General features: G+C 41.1%; 1 protein-coding gene across 1 annotated transcript; it reads right to left on the bottom strand.

Annotated features, from left to right (window-relative positions):
- Window positions 1-984: 984 nt before the first annotated feature.
- Window positions 985-27,177, bottom strand: LOC109865520 (guanine nucleotide-binding protein subunit alpha-13-like). Its single transcript, XM_020453765.2, has 6 exons — window positions 26,592-27,177; window positions 16,169-16,395; window positions 5,506-5,556; window positions 5,225-5,425; window positions 4,404-4,538; window positions 985-3,582 (listed from the first exon to the last, which is right to left on the bottom strand). Exons 1-6 carry the CDS (start codon window positions 26,872-26,874, stop codon window positions 3,346-3,348), a joined length of 1,134 nt encoding a protein of 377 aa, XP_020309354.1. The 5' UTR covers window positions 26,875-27,177; the 3' UTR covers window positions 985-3,345.
- Between the last annotated feature and the right edge of the window lie 800 nt (window positions 27,178-27,977).

Genomic DNA, 27,977 nt, shown 5'->3' with positions numbered 1-27,977 from the left:
AGCAAATTCAACTATGTAAAGAAAAAAGTATTTAATAAGAATATTTCATTCAGATCTAGGATGTGTTATTTTAGTGTTCCCTTAATTTTTTTTGAGCAGTGTATATTTTTCTTTAATTTTGAATCCCAGCCCCCCTCCCCGCAGGAGACCTTTTGCTTTTTGGTAGGCCGTCATTGTAAATACGTATTTGTTCTTAACTGACTTTCTTAGGTAATGGTTGAATAAATAAATATATTTTTAAAGTCAGCCAAAACTTAAAACCTCAACGTCAATATGGAGTCAACATACAAGTGTAAGTAAAAACAAACGTAAATAAGTTATAAATTGTGCTGCTAATGAACATGACGGCACAAACATCTCATAAAAGTAATGTTTTTGTTAGGTTAGCTTTTGGAAATTGTAGAAATAAAACCTTTTCCTTCAGAAGTAGCTAAGCAGGCTAACATTAGTTAGCTAATTAATTTTCTAGCTATCATACAGTAGGCGTATATTAATAGTTAAATAGTTAATACAAGTAGACATACAATCATAATTGACTGTAGCGCATATAAAGCATCCACAAGCTACCGGTGGCTGAAAACACAATCATCGAGTGACGAATATCCGGACAAGGGCGGTCCATTTAAAAATCATTCCTTCCTCCCTCGCCCCTTGCCCTGCAAGTGTGTACTCGTCAGACGTCATCAGAAATGTACACTTAATTTGAGGGTTGAGGGGATAGTGTGTGTCTTTTAAGTGTTTGGAATCCAGCCTCAGGCTATGGTCCAAGCACTTTGCCTTGTACTCAGATGGAACACTTTATACCAGGGTTTCTGAAATGATTGTGAACTATCTGTAATTGTCAGGCCCTCTGGGTAGCTGAATCATGTGTGCTAGTGTTGAGCGGGATAATAAACATATGTGCACACTGGGGTGGTCTCTGGTCCAGACTCAAACTGCTGCTTTATAGTCTATGGGCTGAATGAAGTGACAATTCACACTTTATTAGAAAAAGTGTTTTATTGGTAAAAATTAGTGGCATATAAAAAAATGCAGATTGTTAAAGAGAAAGAAACATATGTTCATTGACAAGGCCAACCGTGAAACAGTGATTTTGTTGTTGAATCATTTAAAACATGGAAGTAAACAGTTTTAGATTACAACTAAGGCATCAGGGCACAGTTTTACAAAAGTTATGCAAAAACTGAAGCTTTTTAAAAATAAATAAGCTCATAAGCACTCAAATGGACTTCTTAAATATCTTCCTAAGATGATTGTCGCTAGGCAACAGAGCTATCTAGCAAGGGCAATCATGTTAGCATATTTCTTACCGAGATTACTGGTCTAAAATGTTTTATTGGATTTAAAACAAATCCAACTGAAAGTTTCAGTAGAGTCAATAAACATGTTCAATTGCTTTCATTAGCTTATTTTCTCACTTCCATGAGTTTAAGACAAGTGTTTACTATAGCCATCTTGGAATTACAAGAACAAATCCAATAACTTCCTTTTCAAGAATCAAAATGTATTTTAAACTATTTTCTTAGGAAGAAACTTAAGGACATTTGCAATAACCTTATTGAGGAATAGCACATTTGAATAGGTATAAAGTTATGGGGAGAAAATGGCACTTAAGAAATGTCTTCTAAAAGGTTTTGTGAAACTGGGCCCAGGCGTCAGTCTGTACAAGGCCAGAGCGAGGCACAGTGGAAAGACAGGCACGTCATCTCCGGAGCTAGAGAAACTAGGACAGTCGATCTTTATACAGTCATATAAAAGGCAGTGTGACGTGGCAGGAGAGAAACGCTCAAAACGCTAATCTGGAGTCAGTCTCTAGCTGTCTCTCAGCCCTATGAGGTGGCGTATCTTACAGTGTTGGCATACCTATACACACACTATTGTCATCAACAACAGGTTACAGTATGGACATGAAAACAAACAAACTAATCTGTCATATTTGAAACTAAAAGATACATTTGAGTCAGTCTGTGCAACTATAAACATGATCACATCCATTAGACAGACAACCTCACTGACCAATAACACAAGTCCCTTTACAAGGCCACCAATGGGAAGGGAAGGAGGAGGCGGTACCTTTAACTTGTCGTGGTAACCTGGGCCACGTTCCGTGGGGGCAAAAACATTATAGAAAGTTCAGACAGAAATGAACACGCATACGAATCTGCCTGAAAGTTCTGGAAAGTTGCACCCCAAATTAAAGTAGCCCAGGGTCTGAGACATGCCCCCTCTGCTTTTCTGGTCCGTTAGGGCACACTGTAGAAAAACGTTTCAAAACATTGTGCAATGGAAAAAGAAAACAAGCGTTTCTTATTGGACAAGTTCAGATAGTACATCCCTGTTTCAGCCCGTTTTCTTCCACTTCATGCTTAGTGAATACGTCCCAGAACAGGTTCTCACAGGAAGACATTTAACAAAAAAATCAAAAGCTTCAACCTGGGATATACACTAGAGACCGGGAGTTTTCAACTCTGACTCTACGAGATACGGAGTGCTGCTGGTTCTGTTCTACCTGATAATTAATTGCACCCATGTGGTGTCGCAGGTCTAAAATCAGTCCCTGATTGGAGGGGGAAGAATACAAATTTAAAAGCAGTGGCGGTCCAGATTTGAATTTGAGGGTATAGACAGACTACAGCCCTATGGACAGACTGTTTATTACAATAATAACACAATAAGGACATCCTTTGTAGCGGTACCTCCATCCAACCCTGAGATAACAATACTAGATCACCATCCAAGTGTGTGTGTTGTGTCCTTACAGCAGAATTACATGTGAACTACCTGGGAATAGAAAGGTAGAAATTTGTAAACTGTATACACACGTTAAAATGTATTGACTATAAAGACATGATTGATTACATGATAGCTAATGCCAAAACAGGTATACACAGATAGCGCAGGGCGCGCACACACACACACACACAGTGATTAAGGGTTATTAAGACGTTGTTGTATTAACGCATTGTGGTTTCTGTCAGTCACACAGGTCTCAGATCAGTGGACAGGAGCGGGGCTATGACAGCATGGCAGGCTTCAAAACTGATCCAAGGACAGTGCTTATTATCCAGCGTTCAATCATGTCCCTGGCTCCTAAAAGGTCAAACTGACCTCAGAGCAGTCTATAGACCATCCACTCAACACAGTGCAGTAAAAACTAAATAAAACCATTGAAACAACAAAAGTGGAACATCAAGGTCCTCCCCAAGGCACTGGGGTCCTCAATCCGGTCCTCTTTTGAAGGTGAGAGCAGTCCTCAATCAGGTCTTCTTTTAGGCGGGAGAAGAGGTCCTCTCTGGGGTTCTCTCTGAGGCTGGTTCCTCTCAGGTCCTCTCTAGTGGTCATAGGTCACTGGAGCATAAGCTGTTTGAGGTTTTCGTGGAGGATGGTATCCTTGACATCTCGGAACACCAGGCGGATGTTCTCTGTGTTGATGGCCGTGGTGAAGTGGTGGTAGAGGGGCTTCTGTGTCGCATCTCTTCTCTTCCCCCGGAAACAGTCCACTAGGAACTTCTGGACGTCCGGCAGACTGTGGTCCGGCCCCGTGTACTCTGGGAAGTATTTCTTCAGCGAAATGTTCGAGACCTGCCAGGAACAGATCAACACAAAGTTTATTCGCCACGTGCACAGGATACATCAGGTGTAAAACATTACAGTGAAATTCTTTACTGAGAGTTCTTTCCCACAATGCAGGGTTGATAATAATGTAGATAAATAATAGAAAATAGAATGAAAACACACAAGAAGTACAATATAAGTTGAAGAAATATGAGAATGCAAGTATATACAGGTCAGTGCCAGTCCCTTATTCAATGTGTAAGGTGGGGTTTTCGTTAGGTAAATGTGGCACAGGACAACGTAACCGGCAAGATGAACATTTACTGGACATTTGAGAAATTTACCCATGGTGCTCAAAATCACATTTAGATTGTAATTCATTTTAACAGAATAGAATTTAGCCTGTAAAGTTCTAATAAAATGAAGTAGAACAATGTTCTTATTCCAACATGTTAGGTTTTATTGAAAAGCAAAATATAACATATGTATAATATAATTTGCGAACAACCTGTACTATAAGCCATTTGTATATACACTTTAATCAAACACATTGAGGAAAGAAATTCCACAAATTAACAAGGTACACCTGTTAATTGAAATGCATTCCAGGTGACTACCTCATGAAGCTGGTTGAGAGAATGCCAAGCGTGAATAAGTGAAAATCTTAGTCAACAAACAGCCTATCGACCAAACAATGAACCAGTTGACTAATTGGGGTCAGCCCTAGTAGAATCTGAAGGTTGGTGTGGCCTCAATAACAACACATTTATCTCTGAAAAGCGAATAGTCTAGTTTCTTGTGTGAACCCTGCTTCCTAGAGTGTTTGGTGTGATTGTGATGTTACTGACCTTCTCCTCCAGGAGGTCAGTCTTGTTGAGGAAGAGGATGATTGAGACGGCGAGGAAGACTCGGTTGTTGACTATCGTTTCAAAGATGTTCAATGACTCTCTCAGACGGTTGGTCTGTCGGTCCTCCATCAAGACCTTGAAAAAATAAATACATTAGGGAGTGTGTGAGTGAGAGAAACAAAGGGAGTGTGTGGTGAGTAGGGCTGGGCGATATGGCAAATAAATTATCACGAGATATATATATTTTTTCATTCGATAACGATAATTATCACGATATTAATCAAAGGATGTTTAAAAGGTGCATATCTGCTTCAAACTCAAGAATGTCTTAACAAACCGTAGTTAGAGAGTTGGACTAGTAACCGAAAGGTTGCTAGAACGAATCCCCGAGCTGACAAGGTAAACATCTGCCGTTCTACCCCTGAATAAGGCAGTTAAACCCACTGTTCCCCGATAGCCCGTCATTGTAAATAAGTTATTGTTCTTAACTGACTTAAATAAAAGGTACAATTTTTTAATTTTATTATGTGAGCTACACACAAAATTATACTATTTCACCTACATGGCTCATTTTTCATGTTTAATAGTGCACCCGAGGTGCTAAGTGGTGTTTAGTGGGCGTATACCTCTCCACGTGCATATTGTCACTTCTCTGCACGTTCCTGCTGCGTCAGAGCTGAAATTAATGGCTGTACCTAATTATTCTATATCGTCATTATAGAATAAATATCGTTATCGAGGGAGGTAATTACCTCGATAATTATTGATATTGATTTAATCGCCCAGCCCTAGTGGTGAGTGTGTGTCCACTGTGTGTGTACCTGGTCATACTCTGAAGAAGACACTAGGAACAGTATGGAGGTGACAGAGTCAAAACACTCAAACCACCGTCGTCTCTCTGAGCGCTGTCCTCCCACGTCCACCATCTTGAAGGGAACGCTCTTGATCTCAAAGTCGTACTCATGGATGCCTTTAGTGGGCTTGCGGGCTAGCAGGATGTCCTGCTGGGAAGGGATGTAGCTCTGGAGGAGAGAGAAAGAATGATAAGTGGAGGACAGGAGAGGGGGATATAGAGTGAAAGAGGGATAAAGAGGAAACCCACCTGCTCCCCCAGCATCTCCACATTGTCCAAGAAATACTTCACAGACTCACCCTAAGAGACAGAGAAGAGACATTTGTTTTAGCTTCCTGGATAATCATACTAATCTATCAGCCTAAAACTGCTGCACGTGAATAGAGCATTTATGGGTCTTCCTGTGAGTGTGTGAAGTGAGCATGTGTGCCTGTACACAGTGGCAAGGAAAAGTATGTGAACCCTTTAGAATTACCTGGATTTCTGCATAAATTGGTCATACAATTTGATCTGATCTTCATCTAAGACACAACAATAGACAAACACAGTGTGCTTAAACTAATAACACACAAATTGTATTTTTCTTGTCTATATTAAATGCATAATTTAGGTTGGAAAAAATGTGAACTCTTTGGCTAATGACTTTTCCAAATGCTAATTGGAGTCAGGAGTCAGCTAACCTGGAGTACAATCAATGAGACATGATTGGAGATGCCCTATATATGCCTTGCCCTATTAAAAAAAAACTCGCCGAATTTGAGTTTGCTTTTCACAAGAAGCATTGCCTGATGTGAACCACGCCTCAAACAAAAAGAAATCTCAGAAGATTAAGAATGGTTGACTAGCAGAAAGCTGGAAAGGGTTTCAAAAGTATCCTCTGTCCACGGTAAGACAAATAGTCTATAAATGGAGAAAGTTCAGCACTGTTGCTACTCTCCCTAGGAGTGGCCGTCCTGCAAAGATGACTGCAAGATAACCTCATTGAGCATTCTGCGCTGTTAAGAAGAATCCTAGAGTGTCAGCTAAAGACTTACAGAATTCTCTGGAACATGCTAACATCTCTGTTGACGAGTCTACGATACGTGAAACACTAAACAAGAATGGTGTTCATGGGAGGACACCATGGAAGAAACCACTGCTGTCCAAAAAAACAACAACATTGCAGCACATCTGAAGTTTGCAAAAGTGCACCTGGATGTTCTACAGCGCTGCTGGCAAAATATTCTGTGGACAGATGAAACTACAGTTGAGTTGTTTGGAAGGAACACACACAACACTATGTGTGGAGAAAGACAGGGAATTTGAACTAGGATTAAATGTCAGGAATTGTGAAAAACTGAGTTTAAATGTGTTCGGCTAAGGTGTACATACATTTCCGTCTTCCAACTGTAGGTGTTCATTTTTGTTCAGGTGAGGGAAAGGGCAGTGTGGAGTGCAATAGCGATTGCATCATCTGTGGATCTGTTGGGGCGGTATGCAAATTGGAGTGGGTCTAGGGTTTCTGCGATAATGGTGTTTATGTGAACCATGACCAGCATTTCATGGCTACAGACGTGAGTGCTACGAATCGGTAGTCATTTAGGAAGGTTACAGGGACGACAGTGGTCTGCTTGAAACATGTTGGTATTACAGACTCAGACAGGAGGAGGTAGAAAATGTCAGTGAAGACACTTGCCAGTTGGTCAGCGCATGCTCGGTGTACACATCCTGGTAATCAGTCTAGCCCAGCGGCCTTGTGAATGAGAGGCCTGTTTAATGGTCTTACTCACATCGGCTGTGGAAAGCGTGATCACAGTAGTCCGGAACAGATGATGCTCTCATGCATGTTTCAGTGTTACTTGCCTTGAAGCGAGCATAGAAGTTATTTAGCTCGTCTGGTAGTCTCGTGTCACTGTGCAGCTCTCGGCTGTGCTTCCCTTTGTAGTCTGTAATAGTTTGCAAGCCCTGCCACATCCGACGAGCTTCAGAGCCGGTGTAGTAGGATTCAATCTTAGTCCCGTATTGACGCTTTGCCTGTTTGATGGTTCATCAGAGGGCATAGCGGAATTTCTTATAAGCTTCCGGGTTAGAGTCCCGCTCCTTGAAAGCGGCAGCTCTGCCCTTTAGCTCAGTGCGAAAGTTGCCTGTAAATCCATGGCTTCTGGTTGGGGTATGTACTTAGTCACTTTGAGGACAGCGTCATCAATGGACTTATTGATGAAGCCAGTGACTGATGTGGTGTACTCCTCCTGGTTGGGGTATGTATGTTCAGTCCTGTTGTTGAGCACCTGCTTCATCTGACCACGTTTTTATAGACCGAATCACTGTTAATTTTTGCTTGTAAGCAGGAATCAGGAGGATAGAGTTATGGTCAGATTTGCCAAATGGAGGGCGAGGGAGAGCTTTGTACGCATCTCTCGTTGTGTGTAGTAAAGGTGGTCTAGAGTTTTTTTCTCCATCTGGTTGCACATTTAACATGCTGGTAGAAATGAGGTAAAACTGATTTAAGTTTCCCTGCATTAAAGTCCCCGGTCACTAGGTGCGCCGCCTCTGGATGAACGTTTTCCTGTTTGCTTATGCCAGAATACAGCTCATTGAGTGAGGTTTTAATGCCAGCCTCGGTCTGTGGTGGTATGTAGACAGCTACGAAAAATACAGAAACTCTAGGTAGACAGTGTGGTCTACATCTTATCTTGAAATACTCTACCTCCGGCAGCAAAACCTTGAGACTTCCTTAGATATCGTGCACCAGCTATTGTTTACAAATATGCACAGACTCCTGCCCCATGTCTTACCAGAGTCTGCTGTTCTGTCCTACCAATAGAGTGTATAACCTGCCAGCTGTGTTCTTAATGTTGTCGTTCAGCCACGACTCGGTGAATCATAAGATACAGTTTTTAATGTTTGTAGGATATACGTGCTTTCACGTTTTGATCCTCACAAGGCATCCTTGATCGCTTTCCGTGAAATGTACAATTTCCTTTTCCAGCGAATCGCAGGGATCTGGTCGGGTGTCCTCAGTATATTCCCTGCGTTCGACTCATTGAAGAACTCCTCATCCAATTTGAGGTGAGTAATCGCAGATCTGCTATCCAGAAGCTCTTTTCGGTCATAAGAGACAGTAGCAGCAACATTATGCACAGAACAAGTTATATATATAAATTGCATGGTTGGTTAAGAGCCGATAAGACGGCAGCCCTACCCTCCGGCGTCATCTTCCAAACTTCTGTGCCAGTATTTAGTGTTGAATGCAGGCGGGGCAGCAGATGCTGGGTGGACTGAGTGTGTTCTGTCTGTAAGCAGATCAACATTCCAGCCCAGATCACACTCAATCTCACCAACAAAAATATTGATACAGTAGACTGAGCATTGCGAAATTAATTAGGCCTATTATTAAGGTGTCCAATCAAAAAATAATGTGTTAATTGTGTAGATAGTCCTCTAACATCACCAAATGGTCCAAACCTTATGTTTATATATCATAATCATTTAGAAACTTATTGGAGTTTTTACCCTTGTAGGATGACAAAGATGAGGGTGACTAAATCAATGGAGGCCAGAGAAGAAAGGTGGTCAAGAATCAGGAAAATACCGTGAGCTCCAAATGTATTGTGACAGGAAGAAATGTCGTTTTGGCTCTGTACTCCAGCACTTTAGATTTGAAATGATATAATGACTATAAAGGTTAAAGTGCAGACTGTCAGCTTTCATTTGAGGGTATTTTTCATCCATAAATCAGTGAACTGTTTAGAAATTACAGCACTTTTTGTACACAGTCCCCTCCATTTTAGGGGACCAAAAGTATTGTGACAAATTAAAATGTGTATTAAAGCGGTCTGAATTTAAGTATTTGGTCTCAAGTTCATAGCATACAATGATTACAACAAACCTGTTGGATGCATTTGTTGCGTTTCTCATTATGTTGTGCCCAATAGAAAAGAAATGGTAAATAATGTATTGTCACTTTGATTGTAACTAATAGAATGTTTCTAAACACTTCCACATTAACGTGGATGCTACCATGATTATAGATAGCCTAATGCTGAATTTATTGTGAATAATGATGAGTGAGAAAGATAAGACATAAATATCATACCTCCCCCCCAAAATTCTACCGTCCCTTGTTATTGTAATGGTGAAAGGTTAGCATGTCTTGGGGGTACCATATCACTCATTACTCACGATTCATTCAGGACTATGCACAATGATGGTAGCATCAACAATGTAGAAGTGTTTAGAAACATTATATTGTTATTTAGAAAAAGTGATTCAAAATGACAATATATTACTTACTATTCATTTCTATTAGGCACAGAATAATTGAATCAGCACCCAAGTATTGTGATAATATTGTATTGAGGTCCCTGGCAATTCCCAGCCCTAGTGTATTTGGAAAGCCCAGATGTCAAGACAAGAGAGCTGGGGTCTGCACAGGAAACAGACTGATGTGTGTGTGTGTCGCATGCTAAAGAAAGCACACACACACACACACACACACACACACACACACAAAGAAAGAGATTGAGAGACAAGAGAGGAAGCTGTAGGAAGTCTAGTCTTGACTCAGTTTCACTTTTACTTCAGATCAGCTCTGCCAGTCTGAATCTGTGTGCGCGCGCTCGCTCGTCAGGGGTTCCGTTAGGAAAATGTTGATCCGGACAAAGTGATCTGAAGATTTTAATTTACCAGCCATTTGAGAAATTTACCAGACTCCTATGCATTGGGTGCATAACCCATTAGGGCCACGATGCTCAGAATGACACTACATTCCTGGTTGAGTCTGGCAAACTAAGCTATCAATGTGATGTTTGGAGGTGCCTAATCAGTCAGTTCTGTACCTGCCTGGCCGAGTGGAAGTGTGTGTGTGTGTGTGGGGGGGGGGGGGGGTTCACACAAGGTGCCTTGAGGTGTTTAAAGTAATGGCTGGATGTTTCTCTGTGACTAGCGCTGACCTAACATTATCGCAAGGTGTGTTTTCGCCGTAAAGTATTTTTGAAATCTGACACAGCGGTTGCATTAAGGAGAAGTTTATCTATATTTCCATGCATAACACTTGTATCTTTTATCAATGTTTATGATGAGCATTTCATGTGGCTCTCTGCACTTTCACCGGATGTTTGTTTGAGACAATGCATTTCTGACCATAACACACCAATTTCAAATGAGGTTTTTGGACATAAAGATGAACTTTATCGAACAAAACACACATTTATTGTGTAACATGAAGTCCTGTGAGTGCCATCTGATGAAGATCAAAGGTTAGTTATTAATTTAATCGCTATTTCAGATTTTTGTGAGCCCTCTCCTTGGCTGTATGTTTTTCTGTGACTAGGTGCTGACCTAACAACCGTTTGGTGTGCTTTCGCCATAAAGCCTATTTGAAATCAGACACTGTGGCTGGATTTTCAAGAAGTTTATCTTTAAAATGGTGTAAAACACTTGTATGTTTGAGGAATTCTAATTAATTGTGTGATTTCTGTTTTGAATTTGGAGCCATGCAATTTCACTGGCTGTTGGCGAGGTGGGACGCTACCGTCCCACATATGCCAGAGAGGTTAAAACCTCTTGAGACTAGGGAGCAGTATTTAGATTTTTGGATGAAAAACGTACCCAAAATGAAAACTGCCTATTTCTCATGCCCAGAATATGAATATAATTGTCAGATTAGGACAGAAAACACAAAAGTTTCCAAAACTGTCAAAGTATTTTCTGTGAGTATGACAGAACTGATATTGCAGGCGAAAACCTGTGGAAAATCAAACCAGGAAGTGGCTTCTATTTTGAAAGCTCCATTTCCATAGGCTGCCTTCGCTCCATTTAAAAGGGATATCAACCAGATTCCCTTTCCTATGGCTTCCTCAAGCTCTGAACAGTCTTTAGACATAGTTTCAGGCTTTTATTTTGAAAAATGAGCGAGAAAGAACCCATCGTGTCAGTGGATGGCTGGGTGCCAGCAGTTTCATGCGTAACAGCCATTTTCTTTCTCTCGCCTATGGAAGAAGCTACATTCCGGTTTACATATAATCGATTATATATTGTAAAAACAATCTGAGGATTGATTATAAAAAAACATTTGACATCTTTCTACACACTTTACGGATACTATTTGGAATTTTCGTCTGCGATGTCGTGACCGCTCGAGCCTGTGGATTTCTGAACATAACGCGCCAAACAAATGGAGGCATTTTGGATATAAAAATAATCTTTATGGAACAAAAGCAACATTTATTGTGTAACTAGGAGTCTCGTGAGTGCAAACATCCGAAGATCAAAAGGTAAGCGATTTAATTTATTGCTTTTCTGACTTTCGTGACCAATCTACTTGGCTGCTAGCTGTTTGTAGTATTTTGTCTACTGAGAGAGATGTTCTTATATAAACTCTTGTTATGCTTTCGACAAAAAGCTTAATTGAAATCTGACACGCCAGGTGGATTAACAACAAGCTAAGCTGTGTTTTTCTAGATTGCACTTGTGATTTCATGAAAATTCAATATTTTTAGTAATTTAATTTGAATTTGGCGCTCTGCAATTCAGAGGAAGTTGATGACAATTATCCCGCTAAAGGGATAGGTGCACCAAGAGCATCAACAGGCAGCACTAGTAGCGCAACAATTAAAAATAGACGCCAAAAGTAAAGTTCCTGGCGATCATAGCGATCTGACTCCCCCCTTCTGTCTGAACTTGGAATATTCTTGTTTGCGGGCTTGGGCCACTGACCCTCAACCTGGTTGTTCTGTTCTGCGTTGTGTACTATTCAAATCATTTGAAGTTTGATGGCATAATCATTTGAACTCTTCTGCAATTTGAAATCTCTATTTTTGACTGTCATAGTTAACTCTTATGGCAGTAACTTTACAAGCACTAATTATGGTCTATTTAGACCAATTTAGTATCTAGTTATGGTAAGGGGTGAAATAAGGATATCCAGTTATAATTGTAACGGCTTAGCAGATAAGAAAAGATCCGTCTTTACATGGCTAAAAGAAAAGGAATATAACATACTGTCTACAGGAAACTCACTCTACGTAGATGAAATTGCGTAGGAAAAGGAATGGGATGGTGAAATAATTTTCTGTCATGGACAAAGGAACCCGAAAGGTGTGATATTAACAAAAATGTTGATCCTAATGTGCAAATAGTCAGGAATGAGTCGCTAGGAAAGTGGATCCTTTTGAATATGAAAGGGGATAAAAAATAAAAAAAACTGATTCGGCTCATTAATCTATAATAATGGCCAAATCAGGTTGATCCATACGACTTTGAAAATATTTTTACCAATGTATTGAACTTACAGGCAAACGATCAAATCGTCATGGTGTTAAGTACCTCAACGGACCGTAAAGGTAATCACTCTACATACTATCATCACCATGCTCTTAAGGAAATCACAAATATTATGGACACATTAAAACATTATGGATATTTGGAGACCAAAAAACCCTGACCTAGCGAGATATACATGGAGACTTAATCAAGCTAGTTGTCTTGATTACTTTGTCTCTTTCTCTCTTGCATCAAAGGTTAAAGTATTGATAGGAGACAGAATGTGATCGGATCCTCTAATTGGCCTTCACATAACTCTTACAGAATTTCCACGTAGACAGGGATATTGGAAATTTAAAGTAGGCAGCTACAGTATCTGAATGATATTAACATCTTTGGGTTTTATTTCATTAAATGTATTTTATTTCATCTGGGTGCTTACGTCACCTACTAACACCCTGGTACTACCCGTAGCTCCGAGAAAACACAGAGAGGTATGTGTTGCAGATTACTCCTTTGTAGAATTCCATAATGTGAAAGAAATAAAACACCAAGGTTAATGCTGTAGATATTGTTATAAGGGAGTGAGAGACTATTGAAACATGTAACTTTCAGGGTTTTATTTTTGTTATTGATATAGTTTAGAGTGCTAAAAAGTATTGCTGTTGCTAGCTAGCTGAGCTGCCGACTGATGCTAGCGTTGCATTATGGGAGATGTAGTTTTAGCCCTCCAATGTCTGAATGGGATAAAGGCGATTTCACATTGCAGCTTGTTTGTATTAGTGTTTTTGTACATGAGTTGTTGTATTTCAATACTGTCAACACTGAAAGCACCTAGCAATGTATTGGGGATGTGAGACAGGATGTGTGTTTTACCTTTCTTCATGCTCCGGTATAGAACAACTTGTCACATGGTGCATTGGAGACTGATGTGTTCCTGTCCTGTCTTTTCATAATACTATTGCAGGTATGGTTCTATTGTCTAAGAATTAAGATTCTACATTCTTTGTATTAAGGACGGGTTATTATTTTATACATCATGGCTTTATGTATGAGTGTGATTGTGTGAGTCTGAGAAAACACAGAGAGAAAGAACTTGTCTGATGGTGCATTGGAGACCGATGTGTTCCTGTCCTGTCTTTTCATAATACTATTGCAGATCGACATTAAAGCCAAAACAACAGCCGTGGTGTCGCTCTTCATTTCTTGGTTCTCCTGTGGTACATATAAAGACTGCTACAAAATGTCTGATGTTTTGAATTCAAGAAACAGGTTGTAGCAATATTTATTTTATTCCCTTGTCTGTTTGCCAATGCCACAGATGTTAGACAATTGAGTCAAGATGTATTTGTGTAGTAGATTTGAGTAGGTTGATGTGTGTGATATTGGATGTGATTTAGTGAGTGTACAGTGGCAAGAAAAAGTATGTGAACCCTTTGGAATTACCTGGATTTCTGTATAAATTGGTCATCAAATTTGATCTGATATTCATCTAAGTCACAACAATAGACAAACAGTCTGCTTAAACTAGTAACACACAAATGATTGTATGTCTTGTCTACATCATTTAAACATTCAGTGTAGGTTAGGGAAAGTATGTTAACACCTAGGCTAATGACTTCTCCAAAAGCCAATTGGAGTCAGGAGTCAGCTAACCTGGAGTCCAATCAATGAGACATGATTGGAGATGCCCTATATATGCCTTGCCCTATTAAAAAAAAAACTCACAGAATTTGAGTTTGCTTTTCACAAGAAGCATTGCCTGATGTGAACCACGCCTCAAACAAAAAGAGATGTCTGAAGACCTAGGATTAAGAATTGCTGACTTGCATAAAGCTGGAAAGGGTTACAAAGTATCTCTAAAAGCCTTGATGTTCATCAGTCCCTGGTAAGACAAATAGTCTATAAATGGAGAAAGTTCAGCACTGTTGCTACTCTCCCTAGGAGTGGCTGTCCTGCAAAGATGACTGCAAGATAACAGCGCAGAATGCTCAATGAGGTTAAGAAGAATCCTAGAGTGTCAGCTAAAGACAACAGAAATCTCTGGAACATGCTAACATCTCTGTTGACAAGTCTACGATATGTAAAACACTAAACAAGAATGGTGTTAATGGGAAGACACCACAGAAGAAGCCACTGCTGTCCAAATACAACAACATTGCAGCACATCTGAACCTTGCAAAAGTGCACCTGGATGTTCTACAGCGCTGCTGGCAAAATATTCTGTGGACAGATGAAACTACAGTTGAGTTGTTTGGAAGGAACACACAACACTATGTGTGGAGAAAAAAAGGCACAGCACACCAACATCAAAACCTCATCCCAACTGTAAAGTATGGTGGACGGCGCATCATGGTTTGGGGCTGCTTTGCCGCCTCAGGGCCTGGACAGCTTGCTACAGACAGAAAAATGAATTCCCAAGTTAATCAAGACATCTTGCAGGAGAATGTTAGGCTATCTGTCCACCAAATTCCTCCTGACCTTTGAGCTGGTCTGATCCGCAACTACAGAAAACGTTTGGTTGAGGTTATTGCTGCCAAAGGGTCAACAGTTATTAAATCCAAGGGTTCACATACTTTTCCCACCCTGCACTGTGAATGTTTACACAATGTGTTCAATAAAGACATGAAAATGTATAATTGTTTGTGTGTAGTTTAAGCAACCAGGTATTTCCAAAGGGTTCACATACTTTTCCTTGCCACTCTATAGGATGTCTGGATAATTAGTAAGACTATAATATGTGCTGTCTAAATAAATAATAACCCAGACAATTTGCATGGTTGAGTGTGTGTGTGTATCGTGAGTATACATGGAGTATAGCCTTAATATTCTGGATGATAATTGTAATCCATATCTTATCACCATCAGTTGCGTAATAATTCAATTAAACATGTTCATGGGAGAGACCTTGCATTGCTCTAGAAACAGCTTCACTACATTACAAATGTATTCCTCATAGGCTCCTGCGCCTATCTCCTGTTTCTGTAGCGTGAGGCAGCTCGATGTTCAAGCACACCATCTGTACAGGACGCTAGTCTATCGCAGGGCCTTACCCCCTAATCTCGCTCTTTAATGCTGAGTGGCCTATGAAGTCTTTAAAAAATAAATGGCTCCACATTTCCATGATCGAATTTTGCCTATAGCCTACTTTGAAGCAAAGGTAAGACACGTCTCCAGCTTCCATTTGTAAAGTGATGGGACACGCTGATAGACTGTTGCCTACACTGGAATGGTGAATGGGAGGCGCGCTTCAATTACCAGTTGAGAATAAAATAGTAACTCTCCCCCCCCTCCAATTACCAGTTGAGAATAAAATAGTAACTCTCCCCCCCCCCCCCCCCATCATGCACCAAAACTATTTAACACGCAATTGCATTTAGAATGGAGTAAAACACATTCATTGCGGAACCAAAGGCAATCAGCTGAGGAGCTGCTGGAAAAATCTCACTCAAAATAGGCTCTGTATGCTGTGATAGTTGTGTTGGATAAATAAGATACATGATGACTAACGAAAACACAGGCCAATTTAATTCCACTAAATAATGCAAATTAACCTGTAGCCTGATAAGCATGACAGTCAAATATATTTCCATTGACTGGTATTTCCAGCAATGAATAAGCTGGCAATTGAGGGATAATGGAAACCCTGGTACATTGGGTGTGTACTAACCAGTTGGAACTCCCTGCGTCTGTCGTAGGCCTGTTGTATTCCGCTGTCGGCCCACAGGACCTGGATGGAGGGCAGGTACTTGAGAAACACGCTCGTCTCCACCTGGCCGTTCGCCATCATCACAGACCGTGTGTCGAATGACATCACATTGTCTCCGTGCACCTGGTTGTCAGGGGAACCCCAGGGGATGTGAAGCTTCTCCCGTGCGTCCACCAACACACGCACACCTGAAGAGGACAGATAAAGTTGATAGTTAACAACAACGACCATACACAGAAACTCTGACGGGGGTCGATAATATTTTGTTACGTTACAGCCTTTTTCTACAATGGATAAAAAAATATTCCCCCCCCCTTCAGTCTACACACAATAACAAAAACAGGTCTTTAGAAATGTTTGCAAATTTATCAAGGATCTCTCTGAACTTCGCTCTGTTCATCTTTCCCCTCGATCCTGACTAGTCTCCCAGTCCCTGCCACTGAAAAACAACCCCACAGCATGATACTGCCACCACCATGCTTCAACGTAGGGATGGTTCCAGGTTTCTTCCAGACGTGATGCTTAGCATTCAGACCATTGTGTTCTTGGTCACCTCCCTTACCAAGGCCCTTCTCCCCCGATTGCTCAGTTTGGCCAGGCAGCCAGCTCTAGGAAGAGTCTTGGTGGTTCCAAACTTATTCCATTTAGGAATGATGGAGGCCAGCTCTGAAGCTCGTCAGATGTGGCAGGGCTTGAAACTATTCCAGACTACAAAGGGAAACACAGCTACGAGCTGCCCAGTGACACAAACCTACCAGATGAGCTAAATTACTTCTATGCTCGCTTTGAGGCAAGTAACACTGAACCATGCATGAGAGCACCAGCTGTTCCGGACGACTGTGTGACCACGCTCTCAGAAGTCGATGTGAGTAAGACCTTTAAACAGGTCAACATTCACAAGGCCACAGGGCCAGACGGATTACCAGGACGTGTATTCCGAGCATGCGCTGACCAACTGGCAAGTGTCTTCACTGACATTTTCAACCTCTCCCTGTCTGAGACTGTAATACCAATGTTTCAAGCAGACCACCATAGTCCCTGTGCCCAAGAACACCAAGGTAACCTGCCTAAATGACTACCGACTCACGTCTGTAGCCATGAAGTGCTTTGAAAGGCTGGTCATGGCTCACATCAACACCATTATCCCAGAAACCATAGACCCGCATACCACCCCAACAGATCCCCAGATGATGCACTCTATTGCAATCCACACTGCCCTTTCCCACCTGGACAAAAGGAACACCTATGTGAGAATGCTATTCAATGACTACAGCTCAGCGTTCAACACTATAGTGCCCTGAAAGCTCATCACTAAGCTAAGGACCCTGGGACTAAACACCATGCCTCTGCAACTGGATCCTGAACTTCCTGATGGGCCGCCCCCAGGTGGTAAGGGTAGGGAACAACACATCTGCCACGCTAATCCTCAACATGGGGCCTCTCAGGGGTGCATGCTCAGTCCCCTCCTTTACTCCCTGTTCACTCATGACTGCATGGCCAGGCATGACTCCAACACCATCATCGAGTTTGCTGATGACAACAGTGGTAGAGCTGATCACCAACCACGATGAGACAGCCTATAGGGAGGTCAGAGACCTGGCCGTGTGGTGCCAGGACAACAACCTCTCCCTTAACGTGATCAAGACAAATGAGAGTATTGTGGACTACAGGAAAAGGAAGACCAAGCACGCCCCCATTCTCATCGACGGGGCTGTAGTGGAACAGGTTGAAAGCTTCAAGTTCCTTGATGTCCACGTCACCAAACAAACTATCATGGTCCAAACACACTAAGACAGTTGTGAAGAGGACACGACAAAGCCTATTCCCCCTCAGGAGACTGAAAAGATTTGGCATGGGTCCTCATTTCTACAGCTGCACCACCGAGACTGGTTGCATCACTGCCTGGTATGACAACTGCTCGGCCTCCAACTGCAAGGCACTACAGAGGGTAGTGCGTACGGCCCAGTACTTCACTAGGGCCAAGCTTCCTGCCATCTAGGACCTCTACACCAGGCAGTGTCAGAGGAAGGCCCTAAAAATGGTCAAAGACTCCAGTCAACATAGTCATAGACTCTTCTCTCTGCTACCGCACGGCAAGCGGTACCGGAGCGCCAAGTCTAGATCCAAAAGGCTTAACAGCTTCTACCTCCAAGCCATAATACCCCTGAACAGCTAATCAAAGGGCTACCCAGACCCCTCTTTTACACTGCTGCCTCTCTCTGTTTATAATCTATGCATAGTCACTTTGACTCTACCTGCATGTACATATTACCTCAACTAACAGGTGCCCCCGCACATTGACTCTGTACCGGTACCCCCTGTGTATAGTCTCCACATTGACTCTGTACCGGTACCCCCTGTATATAGCCCTTTTTTTTAAGGGCTTGTATAAGCATTTCACTGTAAGGTCTACTACACCTGTTGTTTTCAGCACGTGACAAATAAAATTAGATTGAAAACCTGGTTTTCCTCTGCTACTCTGTCATCGCCTCTATCAAGCTCAGACTTCATGTCATCAGATAAGACCTGGTGTTCCTCTGCTACTCATCACAGCCTCTCTTTATACAGATCAGACTCCAGAACCTCAAGGGGGATATAGACCCCTGCTTGTTTTACGTTTGTATACACAGGGCATAATGATGCCTGCTCTGTAACAATAAAAATTCACATATGCATTAAAGTGCAAAAATACTATGTATACATACAAAAAATAATAATAATGCACACACTTTGCACCAACTCTCCTGCATTGACTATGCACACACACACACGACTCGCACGCTTACACCAACACACACGCATACTGACGACACACACACACAACATACGCTTCTGCTACTGTCTATTATCTATCCTGTTGCCGAGTCACTTTAACCCTACCTATATGTACGTAGCTACCTCAATTACCTCGTAACGCTGCCCATCGACTTGGTACTGTTAATCCCTGTATGTTATACATGTTCTTTTATTAGTAGTTATTCACTGTATTTATTCCTTGTGTCACTATTTCTATTTATTTTCTCTCTACATTGTTGTAAAAGGACCTGTAAGTAAGCATTTCACTGCTAGTCTACACCTATTGAAATGCCATTGGCACAACTTACCCCAAGGCAAACATTTTGACCATATCAACCCACACAGCTACAAAGATAGACATTCATGCTAGGTTTGGGATGTCATTGTAGCTTATAGAGACCCCAACTGACAAATAAAACAATCTACTTTGGTTTAGATACATTCATTTATTGTGTTTATAGAAATCATTATGCTTTTGACTTTGTGAAAAATAGTTATTTGGACGTACCAACTTTTCCATGTGGTTTCTTCCTTCACAGACTCCTTGAAATGACCTCTTCCTAAATATTTGGTTACATGATTAATTTTGTTTAAAAAAAAAACCGGATTGTTTGGATCCTCATTGGACGAGCAGCATTCCAAGCCGTTCTGTATTGGCCGCCAGAAACACACTTATTATGCCCGCTAACAGTTCTATCAGAATATCATGTTCATGTTGCTGACCCAATCATCTGATGTATTGATCTTAACTCGCCCATTATGATTTCACCTCTTCTCCAGCATTTGTTTGGTACAGCGGTGGTTGGTTTGCTGTCTGCCTACATTTACTCTCTGCTACTGGAACTTAATGAATATGATGTCAGTTTGGTTGTCATCTGGGACATTCTCATCAATGACAGGATGACAAACTCTACAGTGGAAAGTCTGCACATTGTAGTTATCGGAGTCACATGGAATTGTTGTTCAATTTAAATGTTTGAATATAAAATTATTGGTGAAGAGATGAAATGTAATTTTAGCTTCCAAATGAGAGATTTGGGTTTTCATATGGTTAGGGCTCTGCTCAATCAGTGGCCTGCCCCTCTGAAGAGATATGGTTTATAAAACTTTTCAAACACACCTTTCTCGCTCCACTATATAAAGCCTTGAAGAAAATGTAACCTCCTATTCCAAGTACGTGAGGTCTGCAGCCTCTGCGTTAAAAGGACTAACATGTCAACTACAGAACTAAGCCAACCTCAGCGTGAGCTTTGGTTGCGAATGGTATGAACTTTGAACTCTCATTCACTACAGAAGTGATACCTCCTAGCCGTTGAGTTAGCAACAGCAGCTGCAAACGCGGGCTAGGAAAGAACAGACAGAGTATCCCGTCTACCACACAACGACGTTACTACAACGTATTCAATTGACCACCAGAGACATACATTCAAAGGTTTGGCAACACGGCCTTCCATCTACCACCAACCTACCGAAGTGCAGCTCAGAGTAAATATTTATTGCATTTTCCTTTTCCAAATGGACGGTAATTTAGAATGCATAAGATACTGTATTTATGATAGCACAGCTTCTCCCTTCGTCCCCCAGTCTTCTCGCTCTTTCACTCAAACCCAGACCCTTTTCTTGTGTGTAACAAGCTGTCATATTTGTTCCGCCCGCCAGGGACGGTTTCCTTTATGACGTAATTTGTAATCAAGGTATAATTCATTCTGTGTATATGTAATTCTGTGTGATTAGTTAGGTATTTAGTAAATAAATAATTATAATGTATTGCTGATTCAACTTGTTTACAACTTTCAGATGAGACTGAATTAAGGTGATGATTAATATTGACTGCTATTGATGTAAAATATTACTAGGTCTTTAAGAGTTTATTCGGAAGATAACAGCTCTATAAATATTATTTCGTGGTGCCCCGACTCTCTAGTTAATTACATTTACATGATTAGCTCAATCAGGTAATATTAATTACGGAGAAAGGATTTTATAGAATAGCATGTCATATCACTTAATCCGGCATAGCCAAAGATACGACACACCACACAGAACACACTGAAACTGCCTCTGCAATGAAATACTGCAAGGCATTGCATTGCAGAGGCAGTTTCAGTGTGTTCTGTGTGGTGTGTCGTATCTTTGGCTATGCCGGATGCCTCGATCACACCTACAGCATCATAAAAGTACGTACTTCTGGTGTACCAAAACGGTATGATGCTGTAGGGGTGATCAAGGCGTAAGGCACGCGAGGCAGTGCTGCATCACGAATACTGTCGCAGGTAAACGGGTTGACAATGCCTTTTACCTGTGACTGCCTTGATTGCCTTACTGCTTAAGTATGGTTTCCTAGAAACAAGGGGTGGCTCAACTTACCTCTCGTGCTGATATATTGGCTCGTTGAACCAAGTCGCGAGCCATAGTTTAAAAACTCAGTGGATAGTACCAGTCGGTATTGAACCATGTCGCATGCCGTAGCTTAAAAACCAGTTGATATTAAATACACTGAACAAAAATAAACATGTAAATTGTTGGTCCCATTTTTCATGAGCTGAAATTAAAGATCCTAGAAATGTTCCATACACACAAAAATCTTCTCTCTTAGATTTTTGTGCCCACATTTGTTTACATCCCTGTTAGTGAGCATTTCTCCTTAGCCAAGATAATCCACCCACCTGACAGGTGTGGCAAATAAAGATGCTGATAAAACAGCATGATCATTATACAGGTGCACCTTGTGCTGGGGACAATAAATAACCACTTTAAAATGTGCAGTTGTGTCACAAAACAATGCCACAGATGTCTCAAGTTTTGAGGGAGCGTGTAATTGACATGCTGACTGCAGGAACGTCCACCAGAACTGTTGCCAGAGAACTGAATTTTAATTTCTCTACCATAAGCTGCCTCCAACATCGTTTTAGAGAATTTGGCAGTACGTCCAACCGGCCTCAAAACCGTGCGTGGGCCTGGCTGCCAAGTGGGTGGGCCTATGACCTCCAAGGCACATCCATGGCTGTCCCCTGCCCAGTCACGTGAAATCCATTACTTAGAGCCCAATGAAATTTAATTTTCTGAATTGTAACTCACAAAAATATTTGTAAATGTTGCATGTTGCGTTCATATTTTTGTTCAGTATTTGTATTGATTAGCGATCCCCATCAGGTGTTGCCAAGGCAGCAGCTACTCTTTCTGGGTTCCAATAGAATGTCGTGGCATGCCTGCCTTTGGGGGAAAACAACTTGACCTTTTTCAAAATGCAATTTTCTTGTTAATTAGTTAATTACAAAACTACATAAGGAAAACATGTCTAAAGATTACTTTTCAACATTGCCTTTATCGTAGGGCTTCCCTCATGCCCCTTTTCATGACAGGGCTAACGTTAGTCACGTGAGTGATTGCTATCTAGGTACCGACCGGACATTAAGCTAGCCAAGACCACACAAACAAAACGGACTACACAGAAGAAGTGAGTGGAGTTAAAGTGCATTTGGAAAGTATTCAGACCCCTTCACTTTTTCCACATTTTGTTATGTTACAGCCTTATTCCAAAATGGATTAAATGAATGTTGTTCCTCATCAATCTACACACAATACCCCATAATGACATCACAATACCCCATAACAACAAAGTGAAAACAGTTTTTTAAAATGATTATTATTATTATTTTTATATACGTTTTCAGACCCTTTGCTACGAGCCTCGAAATTGAGCTCAGGTGTATCCTGTTTCCTTTGATCATCCTTGAGATGTTTCTACAACTTGATTGGAGTTCACCTGTGGTACATTCAATTGATTGGACATGATTTGAAAAGGAACACACTCAGGCCTTTATGGTAGTGGCCAGATGAAAGCCACTCCTCAGTAAAAAAGGAACATGTCAGTCCACTTGGAGTTTGCCAAAAGGCACCCAACGGACTCTGACCATGAGAAACAAGATTCTATGGTTTGATGATACCAAGATGGAACTCTTTTGCCTGAATACAAAGCTTCACGTCTAGAAGAAACCAGGCACCGCTCATAACTTAGCCAATACCCAGTGGTGTAAAGTACTTTAAAAAAATACTTTAAAGTATTACTTAGGTAGTTTTTTGGTGTCTCTCTGTACTTTACTATTTATATGTTCGATACCTTTCACTTTACTACATTCCTAAAACAAATGATGTACTTTTTACTCCATACATTTTCCTGACATCCAAAAGTACTTGTTATATTTTGAATGGTTAGCAGGACAAGAAAATGGTCCAATTCGCACATGTATCAAAAGAACGTCCCTGGTCATCCCTACCGAGTCTGATCTGACGGACTCCCTAAACACAAATGCTTTGTTTTTAAATGATGTCCGAGTGTAGGAGTGTGACCCTGGCTATCCGTAAATAAGAAAAAGAAGATTGTGCTGTCTGGTTTATTTAATAAGGATTTTTCTATTATTAGTTTATTTTTATTAATATCTTACTTTTGATACTTAAGTACATTTAAAACAAACTACTTTTAGACTTTTAGTATTTTACTGGGTGACTCACTTTTACTTCAGTCATTTTCTATTAAAAGGTATCTTTACTTTTATTCAAGTATGAGAATTTAGTACTTTTCCCACCACTGCCAATACCATCCCTACAGTGAAGAATGGTGGAGGAAGCATCATGCTGAGGGGATGTTTTTCAGTGGCAGGGACTGGGAGACTACTCAGGATCGAGGGAAAAATGAACTGAGCAAAGTGCAGAGAGATCCTTGACGAAAACCTGCTCCGGAGCACTCAGAACCTCAGACTGGGGCGAAGGTTGACCTTCCAACAGGACAACGACCCGAAGCACACAACCAAGACAACGCAGGAGTGGCTTGGGACAAGTCTCAATGTTATTGAGTGGCCCAGCCTGAGTCCGGACTTGAACCCGATCGAACTGCAGAGAAGAATACTCCCCAAATACAGGTGTGCCAAGGTTGTAGCATCATACCAAGTAAAACTCGAGGCTGTAATCGGTGCCAAAAGGTGCGTCAAAGTTCTGAGGAAAGGGTCTGAATACTTATGTAAATGTGATATTTCCGATTTAATTTTTTTAAATTATAAATTAGTTCTCTCTCCTAAAAATCTGTTTTTGCTTTGTCATTATGGGGTATTGGGAGTAGTTTGAAAGTTTAAAAAAAATCAAGTTTAGAATAAGGCTGTAATGTAACAAAATGTGGAAAAAGTGAAGGGGTCTAAATACCTTCTGAATGCACTGTACAAACCGATAATACAAAACGAGTTAAATGTCTTACCTGTGAAGAAATGTTTTCCACACACACACAGCTACTTGTACACCAGGGTCCCCACAATTTCCCACTCAGAATAGCCTTAAGGGTCCATCAGAGTATCAAACAAGTACACATACGTACAGCAGTGTTCTAGAATATTGGACCATCATACTTTACTAATTTTGAGCGCAGCTCAAGCAAGTTCTCCAACTGTCAACACATTTAAATGAATAGAGGACACGCTGTTTGGGAATTGTGGGGAGGTGCACTTTCGGGCTGTGAGTCCCTCACAGAAGGTGGTATCAGAGCCGCTTAGCTAGGTCACAAGGGGAAGCCAAAATCAGTCTCTCCAGGATTCCGCGATCGCATAATTCAATGCAAAAAAACAACAAAACAGTGCATATTATTACGCGAGACCTCGCAATTTTGACGAATCCCCGTACTTTCAGCGCATTAATCAAAAGCGGGTTAGTAATTTTGAACAACTACTGCACTGTTACCGTGGAAAATGGCCCAATCCAACCACGTCAACAAAGTTTTTTCCCCCTGGCCTGTCAACGTATTCACTTGCAAAGATGGCTGACAGGCAGCACAAATTAACAGAAGTCAATCTCATTTGCCAACAAAAATAACAGCCAAAGACCGTGCAAAACAATTTCCAAATGTTTTACATGAAAGTGGGGAGAAATTGTTTTGAACTCCGTGCAACATTATGCTGGAACACAAGAGAAAGTTGACAGTCAACAGTCACTTGGAATCAGCAAAGCACATGAGAATGTCAGAACAGTTTGCACAGCAGCGGCAGATCACCATGCCTGAAGTGGTAGCAGGGAAAACTGTGACAAGCGCTGAAAGAATCAAGGTGAGTGGCGTATTACTCAAACTTTTACTCCGCTGACCTTGGCTTTAGTAGGGTGGTCGGCACTCTGCTTTCCCCAGTCTGTCCATGGAGAGCGCTGCTCAAAGCACAGAGAAATTTGTCAGCTTTTCCGTTTTAAAATCTCTGTAAAACGTACTGTACCACAACCAACGACTCCACAGTGGAGCAATTGATATGGAGGAGGATAGAGAGGATGAAATGGAGGATTACATTGAGATATCGGCCTAGATGAGCTAGGCCCTCGGTCACCCCCCCCCCCACCTCTTATGTTCAGAAAAAGAGCTGCGTTTGTTCAAAAAAAGAAACAGCCGAAAAGAGAAATTTGTCTCCAATTGTTTTCATGGAAGATGAACTTGAGATAATGTCTTAAATGCAGATTGGACCCCAGGTGTTTATTTTGTCCTAGTTTAATCTTTTATACTATTTACAGATTAAGGGGGCATGCATTTAAAAAATATATATATATATGTTGGAAATCTGAGCTAGTTTCCACACATTTTTTGTTCAGAAAAATTGCTGTTCACGAAAATAAACAAAATTGAGCACTTCAAAAGTTTCTAATCGTTTTTGTGTTATGTATTCTGCTTAAAATCCTCCTAAAACGGAGCACAAATTACTTTATATGAAATTAACGTGAAAAAAAAAAACATTGTAAAATGTATGGCAGTATTTCAGAAATGCTGCTGCAAAAATCAACAATTTTTGGACACATAAATACATCACGAAATCCTGGAGGGACTGCAAAATATTGTGTCTCAGTCGGTGTCTGTTGGCGCTAAAAGCCACATGGCTCTTCTCACAGGCTGTATTTCCCTATGTGGGAGCATTCCGAACCGTAGGTTGGGAATTTGACAGCTTTTCTGCATATTTTGTCATTTCTGTAGAATTAAATATGGATGACTAAGTAGGCTTTTTATTTATGTTTTACAATGGGGGTCAACGTGGAATACCGTCTGTTTTCCCCAATTTGTGGGCGTGGTCGAGGGGAAGTTCTATTATGACGTGAATACCGACACATAGTGGAGTACAGTGGTAAAACAATGATGTCATCTGAATTCAGACATCTTTATGCAGCTTCGCCACTGAAGAGTTGACAGCAGGAAGTAGTTTAGCACTTTTTAAAAGAGGCACCCTAATGACCTTTTTGCATCACTGTGTGCATCGGATTTAACTAGTTATAACATAAAATGGCCCTTTTACATTAAACGCTGAGACACTCATACTAGCCGACAACGTTAGTCATAAACAACACTGGCGTTCGTTCATCCACTAAACTGAATGTTTAATTGTAGTTCTGAAGCTAACGTTAAATCCCTAGCTAACTAATTTAGCTGCTAATTTCATCGAGCAGCTCCACGCATACACAGAATGTAAACTTCGCCCAAAAGGTTTTTTTTAACACTCAACTTTCACTAAGGCTCGAAAGAAGAGTCCAGAATGTTAACTCGTAGCTTTTTAGTCCCGTAGACGTTCTCCCTAATTACCTTTGATAACATTGCTGTAAATTGTTGCCCGGAACTCTTCACGATCTTGCTGGTCGAAGTCCTGCCCGTGGATGATCCTCATCTGTTTGAGGAAAGTGGATTTGCCGCTCTCGCCCGCGCCCAGTAAAAGTATCTTCACTAGTCGTTCCGCGTAGGTTTTGTCTCGGGAAAGACTTTTGTCAATCTCCTTAGATTTCCTCAGCTGTTCAACCTCGGTGCTGGAAAGCAGGCAAACTGGGAAGCACTGGTTTAGCACGGATCGGGTCGGCAGGAAGTCCGCCATGTTTCAACCAGCTTCATCGATACACGGGAGAGAGTTTGCTCGTTCATGTGAGGCGCGCGGAAACGCGACTACACTGTAGAAATATAATTATTCCAGTTCTGTGTACTACATGTGACACACCTCTTTCGCTAGGCAGCTCGTTCACACACAAACGCACATTATTTGTGTGACTATCAGTGTATGAGTGTTTTTATCTTGTCATGTTTTTTTTGTGGACCCCAGGAAGAGTAGCTGCTGCTTCTGAAAAAGCTAATGGAGATACAAATAAACACACATAGAGGGCCAAGTCCATCTCTCTTCTACAACCAGGAAGTGGGCTTTGACAATATATTATAAACTGGGTGGTTCGAGCCCTAAATGCTGATTGGTTGACAGGTGTGGTATATCAGACCATATACCACGGGTATGACAACATGTATTTTTACTGCTCTAATTATGTTGGTAACCAGTTTATATTCACAATAAGGCACCTCGGGGGTTTGTGGTATATGGCCAATATACCACGGCTAAGGGCTGTATCCAGGCACTCCACGTTGTATCTTGTGTGGGGGGGATACAGCCCTTAGCTGTGGTATATTAGCCATATACCACAAACCCCTGAGGTGCCTTATTGCTTAAATATACCACAGGAGGTTGGTGGCACCTTAATTGGGAGGACGGGCTCGTGGTAATGGCTGGAGTGGAATCAGTGGAATGGTATCAAATACATCAAACACATAGTTTGATGCCATTCCATTCACTCCATTCCAGCCATTATTATGAGCCGTCCAGCCCCCAGCAGCCTCCACTGTAGTATATATACAGTAAACAAATGTTGTATATAATGCCTTTCTTGCTATGCTAAATGAATACCTTATATCATCACTTAACCATGTGATTTTGCATGTTCAATAAAACATGCAGTTTTGCCCTGATAAAACGTTTTTAAATCCTCAATTAAACCAAATGTTTTACCAAAGTTGACCAAATGAAAGAAAATAGCTGTGCCTAAAATTATAGCATTGAAATACCTTATTATTCACATCACATTAAATGCTTCATTTAACCTTTAACAGAACAATTCAACACTTCCAAATTACAATCATATTTTAATCATGAAGCAT

Source organism: Oncorhynchus kisutch, linkage group LG20, assembly GCF_002021735.2.
Source record: "Oncorhynchus kisutch isolate 150728-3 linkage group LG20, Okis_V2, whole genome shotgun sequence".
NCBI classification, from domain to species: domain Eukaryota; kingdom Metazoa; phylum Chordata; class Actinopteri; order Salmoniformes; family Salmonidae; genus Oncorhynchus; species Oncorhynchus kisutch.
Note: the sequence above shows the minus strand (reverse complement) of the source record. Positions and strands in the feature narration are given on the sequence as shown.

Bases quoted from the DNA above. Each gene is read 5' to 3' on its own strand.
- LOC109865520 (XM_020453765.2), bottom strand. From the start codon at position 26,874: ATGGCGGACTTCCTGCCGACCCGATCCGTGCTAAACCAGTGCTTCCCA. The intron at 5,426-5,505 runs GTGGGTTTCCTC...TCTCTCCTCCAG, and splicing joins TGGAGATGCTGGGGGAGCAG to AGCTACATCCCTTCCCAGCA. The intron at 3,583-4,403 runs GTCAGTAACATC...TGTTCCTGGCAG, and splicing joins CTGACCTCCTGGAGGAGAAG to GTCTCGAACATTTCGCTGAA.